General features: G+C 37.8%; 1 protein-coding gene across 1 annotated transcript in view; it reads left to right on the top strand.

Annotated features, from left to right (window-relative positions):
• The window catches only part of RasGAP1 (Ras GTPase activating protein 1), a 91,182-nt gene extending 71,431 nt beyond the window's left edge, over positions 1-19,751 (top strand). Inside the window, exons 5-15 of the mRNA XM_089647131.1 lie at positions 807-996; positions 1,474-1,622; positions 2,752-2,968; positions 3,678-3,881; positions 7,922-8,053; positions 9,002-9,096; positions 10,106-10,311; positions 11,521-11,668; positions 15,570-15,748; positions 16,354-16,513; positions 17,177-19,751. Coding sequence (XP_089503257.1) covers positions 807-996; positions 1,474-1,622; positions 2,752-2,968; positions 3,678-3,881; positions 7,922-8,053; positions 9,002-9,096; positions 10,106-10,311; positions 11,521-11,668; positions 15,570-15,748; positions 16,354-16,513; positions 17,177-18,698 — 3,202 coding nt within the window. The 3' untranslated portion in view covers positions 18,699-19,751. The remainder of the gene's footprint in view (positions 1-806; positions 997-1,473; positions 1,623-2,751; positions 2,969-3,677; positions 3,882-7,921; positions 8,054-9,001; positions 9,097-10,105; positions 10,312-11,520; positions 11,669-15,569; positions 15,749-16,353; positions 16,514-17,176) is intronic.
• The last annotated feature ends 1,034 nt before the right edge of the window (positions 19,752-20,785 follow it).

Raw genomic sequence — 20,785 nt, 5'->3', positions numbered from 1 at the left:
TTTTATTTAATTTGTTTTAAATTGCTATATATTAGAAAATAATAAAAATTTCTACGTAGTATAAGCATACCCAAGCTATAAAAGTACAAAACTAAAATCGAATATTATTTGAAATGCAACTCAATTCACCTTGTAATATGTTTATTACGGTCCGCCTATCGGTATTTGCCCATACCTGCTTTCTTTAAATACGCCCGACATCTCTCCCTCGCTTACACATAGGAGTTGGTGGGGCGGAACATACATAGAGATTCGAATCAGGTTTCATGGTCATAAAAACCCCCATTCCAGGAATTGAATCATTATGATAAGAAAATGTGTTATAAATAAAATTCTATCCTTTTGTTGAAATACCGATGTAAACGAAAGGCACGAAGATAAATAAAAAAAGAAGACTTGCATTACGATTCAATAATTGTACAGATAGTACTTATGTACAGATAGTTGGGACCTTTACAAAGAGATTGGTATATAATAATAAAAATGTAGAACTTCCCTTTCCGGCGTTAAGCATCAATCGACCGAACGGGTAGAACTACCTTTCCCGGCTGAAATGTGTTGAAAAAAAAACACACTAACTTATTGTTATCAAGCATCAAAAAATATGTTCTACCACTGCCAATTTTAATTCATGTTTGAAAGGGTTAAAGCTTTAAGATGCTTGAAACATCTTATAAAGATGCTTTTAGTGCTGTTGTAAGCTATGAGGAACACTGTTAAAAAATTAATTTTGTTTTAGGAATCATCTGAGAATATACTATCAATTAATAAAATTGCATTAAACAATTTTTTTTATTATTCTCCAGGTACTTCCTGAGATCACGCAGTCAACAGGGGCCCAGGGGGGCCACCCCCCCGGGCACGCGGCTCTCCTCGGTGGCGGGGGCCTCGTTAGGCTCGCTGCGCCTGGTGCTGCAGCACACTCTAGACCAGGTGCTGCTGCCCCCCGCCTACGAGGGACTTAAGGCGCTGCTGCTCAGGACCGCCACGCAGAAGGTAATTCTTCAACCCGTCTCGCAACGGGCCCTTTGGATACCCATGTTCTATATTTATGTCATCCTTTTTGTGTTTCCGTTGTTTTATGCTCTGCTGACTATGATTTGAAAGGATTCAGTCGTAAAGGCTGTTAACAATTAGGTGAGGCAATCAATAAATATGGAGATTGGGTGTTAAGTAATAAAAAGTGAAAACATTATTGGACCCAAGATGGAGCCTTGGAGAACTCCAAAAAACAAAAAAATTCTATTAGAACCCTTGCAAATTCTTACGATTTCTGAAGTAGGAAGCAAAAAAATCCTTTCCATTTCACAATAATTTTTTAGCGCAACATTTGCCCATAACAGACATAACATAAAATTTTGCAGCAGTTATATGTAATTAGTAATGAATGTAATTTATTTTTATTTTTAGTTTTAATTACTTACTTATGCAAGCATTGCTGAGAACTATTTAACGAACCTTTCTATCTTCCAGCCCATCACCTCCTCGGCTGTCTTCATCCTCGGGGAGCTGGTGGCCAGCAAGGCTGACGCCGCACAGCCGCTGGTGAGGCTCTTCACCAACGACGACCTGCTGGTGCCCATCATCAGGGCGCTGGCTGATGCCGAGTTGTCCACGCTTTCGTGAGTACCTACTCTCATTTCTGATGCATGTATTTCATTGTAACTAAGCCAGCAGCCTTTGGAGTTACATTCGAAAATGGATCTTACTTACTTAATGGAGGTTAAATCCCACCCTGAGTTGTAGTGCTGTGATGATGATTTTTTGATAATAGCCCCGAGGAAAATAATTTATTAGGGCCTACATCATCATTTTGAGAAGAGGAAGAAGTGAAAATAGAGAGGAAACACAGAGGCTGGTAAATCATTCCATAGCCGAGCTGTTCAACTTAAGAACGAGTCTTAGGACGGGTTGTTTCGGAGTATTTGAACAATTCATCAAATTTCAACGTTCATTTTCAAGTTCTGTGAAAGATTTTTTCAAGTTCTGTTTTTATTTCAGTTTTGTCAAGCAACTAGCCTATAATGGTATACTAACAGAACTTGAATTGGACTTTCATAGATCCCAGAAATGAACGTTGAAATTTGATGAATTGTTCAAATCCTCCGAAACAACCCGTCCTTAGAAATGAGCCGTTCTCGTGTGACGAATGTCAACTGTGTACGAATATCGGATGCACGTTTGGCGTGTTTCCCGACTATGCACCGGTGCTGAATGGATGGATGACACTATTACCTTGGAGCATATTCAATTGAAATACCGGTAGAACAATGATAGCATTCCCACCTGCGCCTGTGCTATAGAGATATGCACTCGGTTTGTTAAGATAGGAGAATCTATCAAATGGACTGCCCATTTCTGCAAGGGTCTGAGTGAAAGGTTTTTTTTAAAGTATTTTTTGGGTCTCCTGATCAGAGGCTGCTGCCTAATTCAACAGTGGGGTTTACTTATGATTTGTACAGGTTCGATTTGCTAGCAGTTGTGTACTTTTAAAGTATCTGTGGTCCCCGATGCATGATGCACTTGATTGTATAGCTGTGACATGCAAAGCCCATCCCATCCTTAAATGTAGTTATTAATTAGAAAATGGGCCATTTTAACCGATAGTCTGTAGATTGACTTTTGTGTTTCCTCCCTCCTATGGCTAGATTTTTATTGAGTCTCTCAGAGCCTCCTGCTTGTTCCTCCCTTTTCACAGTTTGCTGCTTATTGTGTGATAAAAACAGTTTTCATAAAATATTTCCATTTCAGTGATGCAGGAACTATATTCCGCGGCAACACTCTGGTCTCCAAGATGATGGATGAGGCCATGCGGCTGACGGGCCTCACCTACCTGCAGCAGACCCTGAGGCCCACCCTGGACCTCATTTTCTCGGAGAAAAAGCCCTGCGAGATCGACCCTACCAGGGTTAAGGACCAGAGCACGGTGGACACCAACCTCGCTAATCTGAAGGACTATGTGGAGAAGGTATGACATTGAACTGAATTTACCTCTAGTGTGCCAACAAATCCACCGTGGATTTGCTACAAACTCACCACACCTGCCTTATTGTATAATATTTTTAATCTTATAAAATGCTCCTAGCAAACTACTAAAATAAACTTCATTCACTCGGCAAAGAAATAATGTACCAATGTTTCGTCACTTGCAAACTTAGTTTTTTTATCTGTGAAAAGTGATGGAGATCTCGCAATGAAGATGATGGAGATAATGATCTGGCAATGAAGATGATGGAGATAATGATCTAGCAATGAAGATGATGGAAGAAGTAATATTGATATTGATTTTGACCAAGAGGGAAGGTTCTACATGGTTTAAGTTTTTCTTTTATATATTCAATAATATTATTATTTAATTTATAAAAAAAACAGTTTTTTTTATAAACAAGTTCTACTGTGTAATTATTATTATGCGTAGCAGCTGTTTCGCCTTCTGAAGGCTCCAAAACTGTGGTTAGGCTACTTACAAACATCTATTTTTCTTCCATTACTTACGATTTTTATTTTTATTTTTTATTTTATTTTTATTTATATAAAAAAAACCTAATATTGAAATGGAGTTCTACAAATTAAACTTGACAGCAAAATATATATTTTTTATTTATTGTAATTTTTAAAAGAAAGGGAATGATGTAATAAGACTTTGCATAATTTTGTAATGTATTTGTTTTGTTCAGATGTTTGACGCCATAACACAGTCCTTTATTCACTGCCCGAACGTGATGTGCCGACTTTTCGACGCTCTGCGGCAGTGCGCCGCCCAGCGGTTCCCTCGCAACGCCGAGGTTCGCTACTCGGTGGTGTCGGGCTTTATCTTCCTGAGGTTCTTCGCCCCAGCCATCCTGGGACCGAGGCTGTTTGACCTGACCACGGAACAGATTGTAAGTACTCGTCCAATATTTTTACAGTTAATGTGTGGAGCTTATTATTATAAAAAATCATGAAATTCTTTTACTACCACTGTTCCTTTTTTTCTGATCCAGCGTTTCTTCTCTCTCAGACTTTCTAGTTGGTCAGTATATTGATAACTCTAGGCTTTTTTTAGCATCTCCCCACACGGGAGCCTCTGAGGAAAAACATTTCCCTCAGGGCCTATGTTCTCTTTGGGTATGCTGTGTGGAGGGTATTTTTATAGAAAGGAAGGAGAGGAAGTTCTGGGAAGGAAAAGAGTATGAAGGGTGAGTAGGAATCTGGGGACCAATGTGTCCAGGAGTGACGGATGTATGAATCCATCCCTCGGTAGAGTCCAGCTGGAGATTCGGCCCACCACGCAGTAGGTGGGCAAACAAAAACATAGACAAAACTCACACCGTGAACCCGGGCACCCCTGCTAAGTCATCAAACATAGTGAACCACTTGGGGTGATCTATGGCAGGATGTTGGTTTAACTATAAATGGTTCCTGGGGCGGCCGTACCATTCCCGCCTGCCAAATATCTCCTCTGTCCTCTAATTGGCATATATCACATATAGTTTTGTCATCACTTTGTATGAACAGTATATTTAGTGTTATACATAGAGATGGCAAAATTTTGTTTTAACTAAAAACGCGAAAAAATATTTATGGTTCGAAAATAGGGCATTTATAAGTTTTCTTTGCGTTTCAAGGCATTTCAAAGTGTTTCCAGTGATTTCTATTTCGCGAATTAACGCGAAAAACGTGATTTGGGCCGTATTTCAGCTAAATTATTCTATTTAGCGAAATAGGCGCGAATTTCCCAAAAATACCGGGTATTGACTGACAGGCGTACAAGAATGAAGGAGCCCACTATTGAAACGTGCGCAATGCTATCATTCAATCAGTAAAGTGCCTTTTCCATTGTTTTTTGTATTTACCTGTATTTCAAATATGCCTACTTTATTTCATTGTTGGAAGCCTGTCCTACCTCTTTTTACAATTTTGTTACTATTTTATCTGTAAATATTTGATATTTTTAATTTATACTGTACGCTGAATTCAAACGCTTTCCGAGAATATAGCGTATTTCAGAAGTCAAAGAACCATACAAATTGGAGAAGCTGATACTGTAATATTTAGTCCAGTGCAACTAAAGAAGAATTAAGAAAAATGCATAAGGAAGGTAGTTTTATGTGAATGTGCAGGGAAAAGTATTATGCCTACTTTATTTCATTTTTGGAAGCCTTTCCTACGATTTTTTATAATTTTGTTACTATTTTATGTGTAAATATTTAATATTTTTGTATTGTAGGCTAAAATTGCTTTTTGACATTACACAATAATAAAATAAATAAATTACGCCTATTGATGTTAATCGCAATCTGCATTTGTTGTGTTTGTGTTCGACCCGTACTTAGAGTTTCCTTTCTAATTAATTTAATATTAAAATTAATTATTTATAATCTTTCACATGCAAATGAAGGCTAAACATATATTTTACCAAAAATACTTAAAATATGCGCTAGAAACATTCAGGAAATACATTTTTTTCTATTTTGCTACAAAACGCTAAATTATGCCTCAAAATGCTATAAAACGCTAAATTTCCAATTGTTAATGCTAAAAAATCTGAAAATTAATGCTAAATTTTGCGATCTCTAGTCTGATAGTATTATTGTCCCAGCGTCTGGACGATGTAGGCCCTCTGATTGGTCAAATTCATATTATGTGATTCGGATAAATTCTGCATTGGGGGTCTGCAGGCAAAAAATACCAATCTGCCCCTCAATTTTAAGCAACCGTAAGGTTCATTTCGGTTTGCAGGCGACTGGATACAAAAAAAATAAGACATTAAAAATTAAGACACGATTTCATACTGAAAAAGAATCGCCACATGTAATACGATATTTCTTCAAAAATATCGTTTCACCTCATATAATTTTTGGATAATATCGAAGAAAATATGTTTTAGAAAGTTTATAATCCATTGGATTAATTAAATTACAGTGAAAATTATCCACAATTACGTGATTACGTTTGACGTTTGACGAAAAAAGCACGCGTTCATTCAATATGGCCGTCAATAGCTGGCCGACACAGAGCGCACCTCTGGCGGTGTAAAAACTAACCAAATAACTGGCGCGAATATTTAAATATGCAAAATTACTTGACCATTAAGCGTTTCATAAGAAGATTTCTTCTGGAAGTTTATTTAAACTTTGCAATGGCATTTTTCATTATTATTTATAATTTTTTATGCTTATTAATTATATCTGATTTTATATTGACATGTTTTATAATTTCTAAAATTTAAAAATTATTTATTTGCGATGCTTTAATCCTGATTGTTTATTTATATCTTAAGAAATAGGGTAAAAATACCGTTTGAAGAGAATATATTTAATTTTTTGTATTTAGTATTTCAACTTTCAATTTATTAAAATAACCGTTATTAAATGTTATTTGTCTTATGAATATATTGTTTTATGGTTATATGCAATTTTTTTGTTCAGGTCTTAAAATACTTCACACAGGATATAAAGCATCACAAATAAATAATTTCGAAATTTTAGAAATAAGAGAACATGTTTATAAAAGTAGATATAATTAACAAGATTTTTTTTTATAAACTCTCTTTTAAATATTTTCCCGCTTAACTGGTCTTTCATATTGTAATTCCTAATTCTTATAAACCCAGCCTACTCTTACCCCTCCCCCCTCCTTCCACTTCTTTTTTCCAATTGTAATCTATATTTAATTTTTGACTTCGGTGTATACTTCGTTCATGAAACATGTATTGTTTGTATATAATAAAGTGATGTTAAAAAAGTTATTTGTTTTTTAATAAAATAAAGTTTAATAGGATAACATTATTTTATTTATTTACATTGTATATCAATGCATACGTACATAATAAAATGTAAACATTATATTTATTTATTAATTGGACAATTTGCATAGCGCCGCTTTTGTGAGATATCACCTCAGGGGCGCTATATTGTAATAATCTACCTTTATATATAGATTTTTACTCTCCTGATGAAGGTGTATATATATTCTAACTTTAAACTTTATTAGATACAGTAACAGTTTTAGGTAAAGAATTACCACCAGTTGGAGTAAAATTTACACCTTTTAATTAAACCGACTGTTAATCTCATCGCACAATTACCCTCCTTTTATCCATAAACACGGGTACAATTAATCAATATGTAATAATCTATTATTTCAGTCAACTTTGTTATAACTATCTTTAATTGTTGTGACAAACTATACGATATTGATTCAACTTATAGACATTGACGGTTGTAACACATATTTAAGCACTGCAAGTCTCCTATGAGCAAATTATATTAGGTACCATAACAGTTAATATCAGTGCCGTGCAAGAAGTGCCGCCCGCAGGGCCTAGCAGCAAAAACCCGCGGAGCGGGTTTTTAACTGCTAGTTATACATAATATTAGATCTGTATTGGGTAAGGTAAACTGTAGGAATAATTTTAAGAACATGACCACTAATACTAAATTACCATTTTTAGGTTTGTTATAGTAAAGTGCACTTGAAGTGAAATGACACTAAACTGGGCTATAAAAATGCCATGTTATTATTATTATTATGACCATGCTAGTTATAAAGGGTTGATGGGTGCGCTTTTCTTGTTTGCACCTGTCTCCAAAGTCCTACTGTGATACATCATCTTGGACCTGCGATCATCTGGACAGTGCGAAACTGAGCGTATCTTTTACTCTGGAATGTGCCAGCAATTAGACTATATGTTATTTAAAATTGAGAAATAACAAATTAATCAAATAAAATTTACTTTGCGCATGCCAAGATTTGAACCCGCGATCTTCGGATTGCTAGTCGATTTGCCTTACCCCTGAAATGCTATCAAATTGTAAATTGCCCTTAGGACATATGAAATATGCTCTACATCAATACAATTTTAGGTTAAAAATCCCTATTTTGTATGGACTGTCACCGCCACCCTTTCACACACCACTTTTTGTTGTTGTATTTTCAGGATCCGCAGACCAACAGGACCCTGACCCTCATATCGAAGACCATTCAGTCCCTCGGCAACTTGGTCAGCTCGGGAGTGTGCAAGGAGGAATATATGGTCGCTCTATACAAGTGCTTCTGTACTGAAAGACATGTGAGTTTCCCATTGACTCTTTTTGGGAGATGTTTCTCCCAGCCTGACACGGGCTCATAAAAGTCATGCTATCTCATATTATGTTTTGGTGAGATATGTTTTAAACAGTGTTAGAAAGAGAGAACACCAATCCCAAAATTTTTCAAATAATTCTTTGAAACCACATTGAGCATTTGAAAAATATTTGTCAAGAGTTGCAAATTTTATAATAAACATTTTTATATAAAATTAAAAAAATAAAGTTGCAAAAACAATAAAATATTTTTATTTGCAAATGTCGATTTATCGATACCAAAATCAGGAAGTCTTTCATCTGCTTTCAAAAACAGTATTTTATTTTTAAATGCATTTACATTTTGGGAGGCGGGTATGGGTAAGTGACACCTCTGCCATATGTCACGCCAAGTAATTCGCTGCATTTGGTGACTTAGCAGAGGTGCTCGGGTTCATGGGGTGAGGTTTGTCTAGGTCTTGGCGCCGGGTGCGTCTGTCCACCTACTGCATGGCAGGCCAGGTCGGGAGACACTGGTTGAAGGAGACCCATTGACCTCTCCAGCAGATCTCTATTGACCCATCCCCTTGCACCGCAGTTACTCCTGGACACACTGATCCCCAGATTCCTACCTCTCATACCTGTTTTCTCCACAGAATTTCCTTAAATATACCCTACTTACAGCATCCCCAAAGATGACAGCCACAAGGGAAATTAATTACTTCAGGACCGCATGTGTGGAGCTAATGTCAAAAAAACATCAAATCTGTTTGAAATTGCGTGTCAAGCGGGAATATTTGATTACATGATATTCTTTTGTTTATTTTGGGGGGTTCAAATAAGCAAAGAGATTTCAAAGAAAACATATTGGGAATTCGTTACTTGCTGCGATATAATATTATTATAAGCATCAAGAAGTTTATTGAATCTTGTATTAATTGTGTAAATGTTTTCAGGTACAAGCTATCAAACGATTCCTAGAGATTATATCGTCCAGCACAGAGACACAAAACAGCACAATACAGGACACACCGGTTCTTCTCAAAGAAGGGTAAGCTACATGGTTACGCCAATACGTATTATACATTAATTTACACACACATCTCATGCATACATATATACATACATATGCGACCACTGGACTGAGATAATATTGTTGTTCCTAGTCCTACCTTCTTCTATTCCCGCACTCTTTCGCTGCACATTGTGTAGTCAGTCTGTTACAATAACCCGAACCGCATAGCTCACTATAAACCGCATCCGCGCTAGATATTATCTCGCTTATCTTATTACACTTTACATCCGCGCACAACTCGTGCAAAATAAAATTGTGTTCAGTGCCATTGCTGTGAGGAGAATAGACAGGAAGAAAATGAGTGCCCCTTTTCCTTATGGTGAGTCCTTCCTTATCCATACAACATATTATTGTCTTATGTGCAGTGGTAATTACACTAAAATTCAAGGTCCTTGGACAAACATTTTTACACTCTTTAAAAAACATACCATAACACCTTTTACAAACCACCACATTTAATCAAGCTTCCATTGAAAATATTTGTAATGCGTCCAACATCGTTTTTTAATATGTGCGTTTTTCACTGTTTCTTGCTTACTTTGTGATTCAGAAATGGGTAAGTTAAATTTTGTAATTTTTTTTTAAGTACATTTATTTCAATTTCACTTTTGTTTTCTGTAATGAATGAATGCAAATCTTGGAAGCGGAAATTAACCCACTTCCCTACATCGCTGAAACTCAGTAATGTATTCGTTGTCGATGACAATGCATTCTATCAACCAATGGTGGATATCGTGTACACGGGCGGACATATACGCATTTCTCTGAAATCAGATTACATTACTGCAGTTAGCATACAAAATAAATGTCAGTCCTACCCGATCGGTGTTTGGCGAGGTTGTTACGGCGATTGACTACGGACTCTGAAGGAAGGTACAATCAATCCTTTGTGTTATGTAATAACTTTTTAACATTTTTGACGTGACTAAGCCAGAATGAGAACAGAGTTGGCAAACTGGACTAATAAATATTTTTCCTGTCTCAGCACCATGATAAAGAAGGCGCAAGGACGCAAGCGCTTTGGGCGCGCCAACCTCAAGCAGCGCCACTTCAGGCTGACATCGTGCGAGCTCAGCTACTCCAAGGCCAAGGGGAAGAGCCCCCTGTGCTCCATCCCTCTGGCTGACATCATATCCGCGCAGCCCATCCCCGAGGCGCACAACCTCAGGATGAACAACATGTTCCAGATAGGTAATATACCCCCACCCCTACATACATTATACTGTAACAAAACAAAACGAGTAAGAAAAGTAAAGAATAAAACACATCTAACCTAACTGTAACGTATCGTTGTTTTATAGGATAGAATACTGGGCCCTTAATCTCCAGTATTCTAACGAGAATAGGATCTGGTGATATATTGAATAGTCGTAGATTCTTATACACGGACGTTGTTTAATTCGGAATATAATAAACTGACAATACAAGTAACAAGTTGCCAAAAGGCCGTCTAGCGAGAGAATGAGCTCCTCGCGACCCGGCACAGTAATCGGAGGCCGTTGGTAGCGTTCGGTTATGTTCGGTAGAACCCGAACCTGCCCGAACCTAAATCACCAAACACTACACTCACCTAATTTAACCGAAACCAACCTAACCTTTCCTATCGTGATTTGTTTTTGGCGTATTTGCTGTATCGCGCTTTCTCCTTTAGCCAACATTTTGGACAGTAGTGCAGTGTCCATAATCCGGGCAGATATTTGGATAGCACCGATGGCAGGACATCTACCCTGATGATGGAGACTGTATCGCTGTCCGAAACGTTAACCTAAACAAGGAGAGACATGGCACAATACTCTAAAAATTAATCACAATTTTACTTTTGGATTTGAGATGAAAATCTCAAATCATATCTAACTTAACCTAAGCTCACCTATCCTAAGCTAATACAACCCAACCTATTATTTCATCATGCTCGATTTTGTCACTGTTCTGTTTTATCCGGTTACCATAAATATCACGTCTAGGCAAACTGAAGGTGTTGGATTCCTATCCTTTGAAAAGTTTTATAAGAAAATTTCTATAATAATAATTTTGAAAACAGTAAAACCCAACTTATAAGGGTTCCACATAATAAATTTTCACTGTTATAAAGTATGTTTTCCTCTTCCTTGAAACCTTATTGCTAGAGAATTTTACTGTCAATCTTTCACCTTCTGTTATTTTTTGCCACTGATACAGTAAAACCTCCTTATAAGATACCCAAATAAGAAGTTTTCACTGTTATAAAGTATTTTTTCCTATCCCATGAATACCTTATTGCATGAGAATTTCACTGTCTGACAATCTTTCACCTTTTGTTATTTTTGCTACTAATTCAGTAAAATCCCCTTATGAGGTGCTCAAAAGTGTTTTTATTGATCTCCCTTGAAGAAGTAATAATATCCGGTTGGATGTTTGCAGAATACCGTGACCGGATGCTGTTCATCCAGGCGGGCAACTGTGTGGAGCGCAAGGAGTGGTTGGACCTGCTGGGCAAGTTGTGCGAGGGCCACTGCCCCCCGCCACAGAAGAAACACCCAGGGGCATTCTCGCACGGACGCTGGACCTGGTAAGACACTAGAGATGACCCATATTCCTGTCCCGGTCACTTTGCGTAGAGCTAAACTTTGAAAATGTATCTGAAATTTTCTCACCCTGCCCAAAATCAAAAAAGTTGTGGAATCCGATAACTGGGTAAAGTTGTAACTGTGACAATTGGGCTAGTAATAATTTAGACACCATTGGTCGCCAGTGTAATGCAATAATCTCAACGTACAAATTCAACCACTCTAAGGCCATTGTAACATGATTAGTAAAAGACAATGAGGATTGCTTTGTTATTGAATAAAAGAGGTACGATGATTAACCCCTCCGACTTTTCGCGAACTTGAAGCTAAGATGTCTTTACCGAAATGTCAATTTCACGAAAACGTTGTGTTATTACCGCCTCACAATCAAAGCTCTATAAATGAAACATTACTGAACGGAGCCGAATAGTAAAAACTGTTTTAGAAAGGTTACAAAATAGGCTTTCAAATTGTTGTATCATAAATAAATATTAACATTTGTAAATATTTAAATTTAGAATGGAAACATGAAAAAATTGTAAAAATGACTCACCTGTAATGTTTTATGTAAAAACGATACTAAAATCACGGATAATGTAAAAAAAAAACACTTATTTCATCGTACAAATGTACAATAAACAATTCTGTCACTTCACTTTTTGACCATTTCATACAAAATATATTTTTAAAAAAATAATTAAACTTGCGAGGCGGGTCGGCACGTCAAACGGCTTTCTTGGCGTCGTTTTACGATTTGGCGGGTAAAATTTGCTTCCACTGAGTAGGTCTTTTTACGGGTTTCTATGGATAACTTTGAATAGAGATGTGAAGCTTCATTCAATACGAATATTCTACTTTTTGTTTTAGGGATGTCACTAGAAGAATAACGGAGTTATGACGATTTTTGTGGAAACACACGCGTTGACGTGTAAACACGCTTATTGTACTTGACTGCTATCGTTATTTTATCGTGTATATCTGCTTACGTTGCTGACCGGTTAATATTATATTTATTCAAATAACAAATAGGGCTAGAGACTCTCAAATAACAAGATTAGCATGATCTCAAGGGGTGTGCGACAATTCGAAGAATTGATCGCACGGAAGGAATTTTAAAGTAGCAATAAATTAGTTAAAAGTGTGATATTGTGTATAGCATAAAATATCTGACCTGATTCACCGAAATGGGTGCCATACAACTCTTAGGAAAGAATTGTAAACATGTGAGAGATTGACATGATGACCAGCGATTAAATATAAGAACCTCGTTAATTCGAAATCCAGCGGACACCAAAAATCAAATTTCGAATTAACGAATTCCCACGTAATTCGAAATTTTATGAAAAAAAAAAAAAAAAATACGCCGAAAATCGATTTTCTCGGCCGCCTCTTCAAATCCGGGTGGTATTTTAGTTGTAAATTCGTATTAATACCAATTATTTCTTTATTTTCGCGGTCGATTACCGTAGCAACCGGCCCTTTAAATTCAGATATTCGCAATAAATTCGTAAAAATGCTATATATTTACGCGTAAATCGAGACTTTGCTGCGGATTTCGGTCGCGGCCTACCCTTTAAATTGAGATATTCGTAAAAATACGATATATTTCCGCGTAAATCGAGATTTCGCGGTAATTTTCCGTCGCGTACGGCCCTTTATTTCAAATATCTGAATTTGGATTCATAAAAATACGATATATTTCCGAGTAAAACGAGGATTCGCGGCCGTATTCCGTCGCGGCCGGCTCTTCAAATTCAGATATTCAAAATAAATTCATAAAAATGCCATATATTTACGCGTAAATCGAGATTTTGCTGCCGATTTCGGTCGCGGCCTACCCTTTAAATTGATATATTCGTAAAAATACGATATATTTCCGCGTAAATCGAGATTTCGCGGTAATTTTCTGTCGCGGCCGGCCCTTTATTTCAAATATCTGAATTTGAATTCGTAAAAATACGATATGTTTCCGCGTAAAACGAGAATTCGCGGCCGTATTCCGTCGCGGCCGGCTCTTCAAATTCAGATATTCGAAATAAATTCATAAAAATGCCATATATTTACGCGTAAATCGAGATTTTGCTGCCGATTTCGGTCGCGGCCTACCCTTTAAATTGATATATTCGTAAAAATACGATATATTTCCGCGTAAATCGAGATTTCGCGGTAATTTTCTGTCGCGGCAGGCCCTTTATTTCAAATATCTGAATTTGAATTCGTAAAAATACGATATGTTTCCGCGTAAAACGAGAATTCGCGGCCGTATTCCGTCGCGGCCGGCTCTTCAAATTCAGATATTCGAAATAAATTCGTAAAAATATGATATATTTCCGCGTAAATCGAATTTTGTCGGCAGTTTTTCGTCGCGGCCGACCCTTTAAATTCAGATATTTGGCGTAAACTCGTAAAACTACGACATATATCCGCGTAAAATGTATTTTATCGGCCCTTTAAACTCGGATATTCGAAATAAATTTGAAAAAATACGACATTCCAGTGTAAATCGATTCAGATTTACAAAATAATAATACTAATTAAGACGATGTATAACCACGTAAAAATACATTTTTCGGCGTTTTACCGAAACGGCTGACTTTTAGATTCAGATTTACGAAATATTATGATTTATTTTCGCAAAAATCAAATTTTTTCGAATTACACGAACAAATTTTCGTGCGCGGACAAAAATAAATTTCGAATTACGAATTAACGAATTTCGAATTAAAAAAAAAATTTCTATGAAAAAATTTTTCAGCGGAATTTTTTTTTGCGAAAATTTCGAATTACGTGTTTTTTCGAATTATCGGGGTTCGAATTAACGGGGTTCTACTGTAACTAGCTATGTCCGCCATCAGCGTCTCCCGTGAAATATGTCGACAGTTGCTCGTATCACATCAGTTGGCGCGCCCTCTCCGCAAGGCTGCCCGATTGGTACTGGCTTTAGGAAATTATCTCTTCTGCTTCCTTCTAGGAAAGCCCATAGAGCACGAGTCCCATAAACGAAGGCAGTCTTGGATGGAGTTTGTTAAAGTTTGTTTAAGTTTGTCTTAAAACGGTAGCGGGGCAAAAGTGAACTGCTACAAAGTCTATTGTGTACTCTCCACAATCTCTATTAGCTATCTGTTGAAATGAGTTGAAACTTAGACCCGGCTCTAAAACTCTCTAATAATCCTAACTTTTCCGAAAAAAAGGAATAAAATTAAATCTAAATGTAAAATTTTTTTTAAATGTTTTCTCCGTGTTATGAAGGGTGGTTAAGACGAGACAGTGGATAGAAGCAAGGTCTGATGACTCGGTCAAATAAATACCCCCTCCCATCTGCATACACAACTTGGTGCTTCACACGCTCTCCACTCGGTCACTGCAATCAGCCGAGTCAGTTAGTGAAAGAAAAAAAAAATTCAAAAGTTTAGATTTTTTTAGGATTGTGTGACATTTGTTGTAAAACTCTCTTTTTCCTCCATCGCAAAACCATGTTAACAGCACAAAACTAATCCCGATGAACTGATTGTCTCGTCTACATGTGATCACCTCTACTCTCCACTCGGCAGGTGTAATTCGGCCTGTACTACGAGTTCCGGACATTGTGTATATGTAGATAGATACAGTGAAACTCTCTTAAGAGATTTTTCAAGTGACCGGGAAAAAAAACTTGTTAATCTGCAAAACCTTTTATGTGGGATAAATTGAACCATTTTTACCGTATTGAAACTTTATGAAAACTTCTTAAATGGGAACTTCTGAAGCTAGTTTCACTGTAGATAGATATCTTCGATTGAAACTTAGAATTTGAAATAAACAAGAATGTTTGTCTCTGGAGGCTCGGAAGCCTTTAGGTCTTGTTCACACCGCGCTGCTATTCCCATCTGAATGCGTCTAACCTCAATTATGTAATCATTCCAGCTGCACTGGCACCAAAGCAGATGCCGTGGGCTGCGTGGAGAGCACTCCCCAGGCCGTGAGGTCGCCCCACTCGGAGTTCCGGCTGCGCCTCGATCCCGCCCGCGACCTGCAGCGTGTGCACTGCCTTCTCATGTCGCACATGAACACTATCGAAGCCATGCTACTGCGCCCCCGGACAGGTCAGTCTTACTTCTTTATCCGGATGCTTTGAGTCAGTCTTATTGCTTCCTTACCTGGACGCTTTGAGTCAGTCCTATTTCTTCATTACCTGGACACTTTAAGTCAGTCATACGTTTCCTTACCCGGATGCTTTGAGTCAGTCTTTTGCTTTCTTATCTGGAAGTATGGTACAGTATATTATCTCCATATATAGTTAGTAATAACATCATTGAAGAAACGCATTATATATTTCTACAGCGCACTTGAGTTGATTTTGCACAAAAACGGCGCTATACAAATCATCCAAATATTATTATTATTATACTTTTGAGTCACTTTTAATGCTTCATTACCAGAACGCTTTGAGTCAGTCTTATTGCTTACTTACCTGGACGGTTTGAGTTAGTCTTATTGCTTCCTTACCCGGACGCTTTTGAGTTATTCTGTTTTGTAGCTTGGCGCACTGTGACTTAAAGAGGTAATGGTCAGAGATATGCAACAGATATAAGTAAATAAGTTGAATATTCAATTGGTAACGCTGGCTTGTCATCTTGGGAGCGGCTAGAACTATTTCTGAACTCAGTGTGGTGATTGTCAATGGACCTATGTTATGTTTGCCTTGCAGGTGGCCAGCCTCCGATCCCTGGCAGCCCCGCGCTGGCCATCGAGGACATCCCCTCGTACCAGAAGACCCTGAGGGATCTGATGGAGGTCACCTACTGCCTGGAGGAGAAGCACCGCGCCTTCCTGAGGTCCTTAGCCAGGGAAACCAAGTACGGCAGCAAGTGAGTACCCTATTCCTCATTCTTATGATCCCTATTCACTTACTTTCCATCATTGTCAACGGGAATTCAATCTTCAGAGAGGAAAATAAATTAATTTCATTAAATTTTCACAATATTTTCAAATACGTCAAATATTTGTAAAAATCTAGGAAAAATGGTAAAAACCCCTAAAATAATGGAAACAAATGTTTCGAGCATCCAATAATAATTTCTTGTTTTTTATTATTCGAAGCGCACACAAATATGACAGTATTCGTAAGTGACATCTGGCGAATTTCATAAAAGCTCAGATCTCACGTACACTAAATGCTAGTGGAAGGTGCGACGAGATAAAATAAGAATATTTTGGCCCTGGAGATAGAGAGCTATGTACCTCTCACTTTACGAAATAGAATATTGTTCTTGTGAAATATTCTTTATAAATTATCTGTCCATAGGTGCGTTCTGTGTTCCGCTCCTACAAACAGATTTTCACATGTGTGTGCCGGACGGGTTAATGAATAAAGAGTTTAAGTGACGTAGCATAAGTGCTCAAAATGTAGTAATATTATAATTCGTGTTTGTCTCTTTCATCTTTTTTACGGTTTAGGAGTTCACTACACAAACGCTTAGAGCAAACCGCCACTGCTTTCGATTATTTTACTAATTTATTTTGTTTTCCAGGCAAGCCCCGATCGGAGATGACAACTACCTCCACCTCCGCGACCGCACCAACGTGTCCCTGGACGGCTCTCACCACCCCAACCCCATGGGCGCCTCCTCCTCCTTCCGCACCATGTATCACTCCGCCACCGCCCCGGCCCTGCACACCTCCCCGCCCACACTACGACACTTGAGCCCCAACAGCCTCAAACCCAACATCCTCCTGCCGGAGATCTCGCTCAGCTTGCAAACACCCAAGAAGATGATGCACGGCGAGAAGATCAACGAAAGCACCTATCTAAATAACAGCCTCTACAACAGTTCCAGCACGGAATCTATGAAACTCACAGATCGAAATGTTAACGAACGACTCTCAGTTAATTCGCATAAATCCATGTCCGCTACCGGTTCGGGGTATCTCAAAATGAATTGTTTGATCAGTGAATTTCCTGATGGCGAGTGCGACGGCTTTCGCATGTCTCCTACCAACGAAGATCGAAGTGAGCGTGTTTCGCCACCATTGACTGGACAAAAGCCTAGTTGTGAATATGTCGAAGTTCGGCCAAAGATTCCTGAACGCGAAAACAAGCCGAAAGCCATTTTACCGCCGAGCTCATTGCCGATAAAACCGTGCGTTAAAAAAGCAATGACTATGGAGGAGCTGGCGGACAACCCACAGATGTATTGTCAAGAGTACGAACTGATGTCTAACTTCAGGAGCGCGGGGAAGAGCCGACTCTCCGAAGGAAGAATCGACGAAGGTCAATCATCAGGCGACGTTCCGCCGGCCGTGCCCCCCAGAAGCCATCATCAGTTAGCCAAATATCCCGGGAAGATATTCCCAGAGTTACACAAGCAAGGAAAGTTCCAAGATAAGACCAAAGCGGACAGAGGCTCGGACGATTTCTTCCGAGAACACAAATGCTTGGAGCAGTACCAGCTGAAGAGGGGTAACGAGCTTGTTTCCGCAACTAACAACCATCTCAGGATAATCGAGGATACGGACTTGCTACAGGAGAGGCTCGGCGTGAACACTTTGAGCGTAGACGACAAATCCCGGAGTAGCTGCGACTCCACCCCTTCTCAGGAATCGAGATCTCAAAACAAATGTGATTTATTTTTGCCTGCTGCCAGTGAAACCAGTGAACACAACACTACTAGTGATAATGCCCAAAGTAATTTAAACAAATGTAACAGTGGTGAGGAGGCCCAAAGTGAAACCAAAAGAACAGAAACTCTATCGCCGACCAGTGACACCCAAACTTCTGCTACTAGTTGTAAAGATAACCCAGTGGAGAAGGTGCCTGTCCCGGACAGTGAACTTGCCACAGGGAAGAAAGAGACGGGGTTTTTCTCGCGGAAGCACACCCAGCGGAAGTCCTCCAAGAAGCTGACCGCCGCGGAAGTGGCCGCTTCCTCCTCTTCCAACGAACCCATCGCCGCATCCACCGAACCCGTTGCTAAATCTCAATCCGCATTCAAACTTTTCAGGAAAAAGACCAAGGTCAACACGGAGACAGTGAGAATGCAGACTATTTGCTAGAATCAATGTTGACACATTCATTCCGGTGAATTATTAAACATTCTATTGAATCTTTTCTTTGAATGAAAGGATTGTCGCCCCTCTTTGGTTGAATCCAAGACTTTGTTGACGCACTGCTTTGGTTCAATTCAAGACTTTGTTGACACACTGCTCTGGTTGAATCCAAGGTTTTGTAGACACACTGCTTTGGATGAATCCAAGACTTTGTTGACGCACTGCTTTGGTTCAATTCAAGACTTTGTTGACACACTGCTCTGGTTGAATCCAAGGTTTTGTAGACACACTGCTTTGGATGAATCCAAGACTTTGTTGACGCACTGCTTTGGTTGAATCCAAGGCTTATTTGACATACTGTTTTGGTTGAATCCAAGACTCTGTTAACACGCTGCTTTGGTTCAATTCAAGGCTTTGTTGACACACTGCTTTGGTTGAATCCAAGACTTTGTCGACGCACTGCTTTGATTAAATTCCTGACCTTGTTGACACTGCTTTGGTCAAACTTAAGGTTTTTTCTTGACTCACTGCTTCGTTTGACAGATTGATTGCTTTTAGTACCATCTAAGAACACATGTACCCTTGTATTGTATGATAGTGTAATAAATGATATACTGTATAGGAAATGTATAAATATAAATATTGTATTTAGCGCTGTGGTATACAATGTACTATCGATGCCTGAAGAACTATTATATCTCGGAACTATATAACGGGAAGGGGAGTGGTTCCGGTAACATATATTAAAAAGGTGCTAATGACTGTGATGTGAGATGTTGCATGTTGGCTTTCGAAAATTGTGACAAAATAAGTAAAAAAACAACAATTCCGAGAAAATATAAAAAAAAATATATTTATCAATATATTTTTATCACAAAAATCAAAAGTAATTTTACTACTTGACATCATCATTAATTCTAGCTCTGATTATATATAATTATTATTAAGGAATTTGGATTCTCATTTTTATTAAATTTATCAATTTTTAATAATAATAATAATGTTAATATTGTCAATTCATGTTTTTTCTTTCTACATATTTATCATATACAAACTCAAAGAACAAATAATTTATTTCTAACGTATAATAACATTTTTTTTTTTGATTGAAAAACATTTCGTTCTACGGTCTCTTTAATATTTTTTTCATTTTGACAAATTAATTACAAAATATATTTAAATTGAATCCCAAGTTTATATAAAAATAAGCTGATCTCACTCAATTTCCATTAAAAACAAATCAAACATTTGTTAAATTTGATATATTTTCATTAAATTGGAATATTTGATAATGGTTAAATTTGATATATTTTCATTAAATTGGAATATTTGATAATGGTTAAATTTGACATATTTTCATTAAATTTGAATATTTGATAATGGTTAAAATAAGTAAGATAATGTCGACAATCATTGATAAAACTTTTAGTAATTAAAACAGTTGTTTTGGAGGTCTAGCACGGACGATTATACGATATTGATGTAATCCGTCATCTATGGTCAGTCAGCGAATCAGTCAGAATATGATTTGGAGACTCGGTTGACAAAAGCCGCTACTTTTAGCGCAGCCTCCGAGGCGTCAGATAAGCTGTCAATGTATACAACTTTTTAGATTATGTCATTCGTTATTCAAAATAACTGGCTTATTAATAAATGGGCGTGAACTAACTAAGCTCTTGGAACTGAAAGAAATGATATACACCTTTCAATTCGTCGAAGACGCGATCAATTGATTCTGTTCCAACTTTGAGAAACAAAAGTTGTTAGTTATGGCTAATGACCTCATGAACTAATCAACTCCCTTTTTAGCGTGAAAAAGTACATGCGGTCTGCCAATTTATATTAAAGTTTGTATTTCAATTTGACACTGACAATTTTAGTATTTTTAACTTTTACGCAGCCGTCTGACGTTTGGGAATGTCAATTCATAGAGAAATGCGCCAGCATTGTCAGGGTATATCGATTCTGATTTATGCATCGTCAACATCGGTCTGGATAATAATTATCGCGACCGTGCACGGAAAATCGGTAGTTACGCCTATCGATCCAATATCGTAAAGTTATCGATTTCATCGTGCTAGACCATCTGAAGT

This window comes from Hesperophylax consimilis, chromosome 26 (assembly GCF_061612785.1).
Source record: "Hesperophylax consimilis isolate HC1 chromosome 26, BYU_Hcon_1.0, whole genome shotgun sequence".
Classification (NCBI taxonomy): Eukaryota; Metazoa; Arthropoda; class Insecta; order Trichoptera; family Limnephilidae; genus Hesperophylax; species Hesperophylax consimilis.
This window is presented reverse-complemented; position numbering and strand designations above follow the sequence as displayed.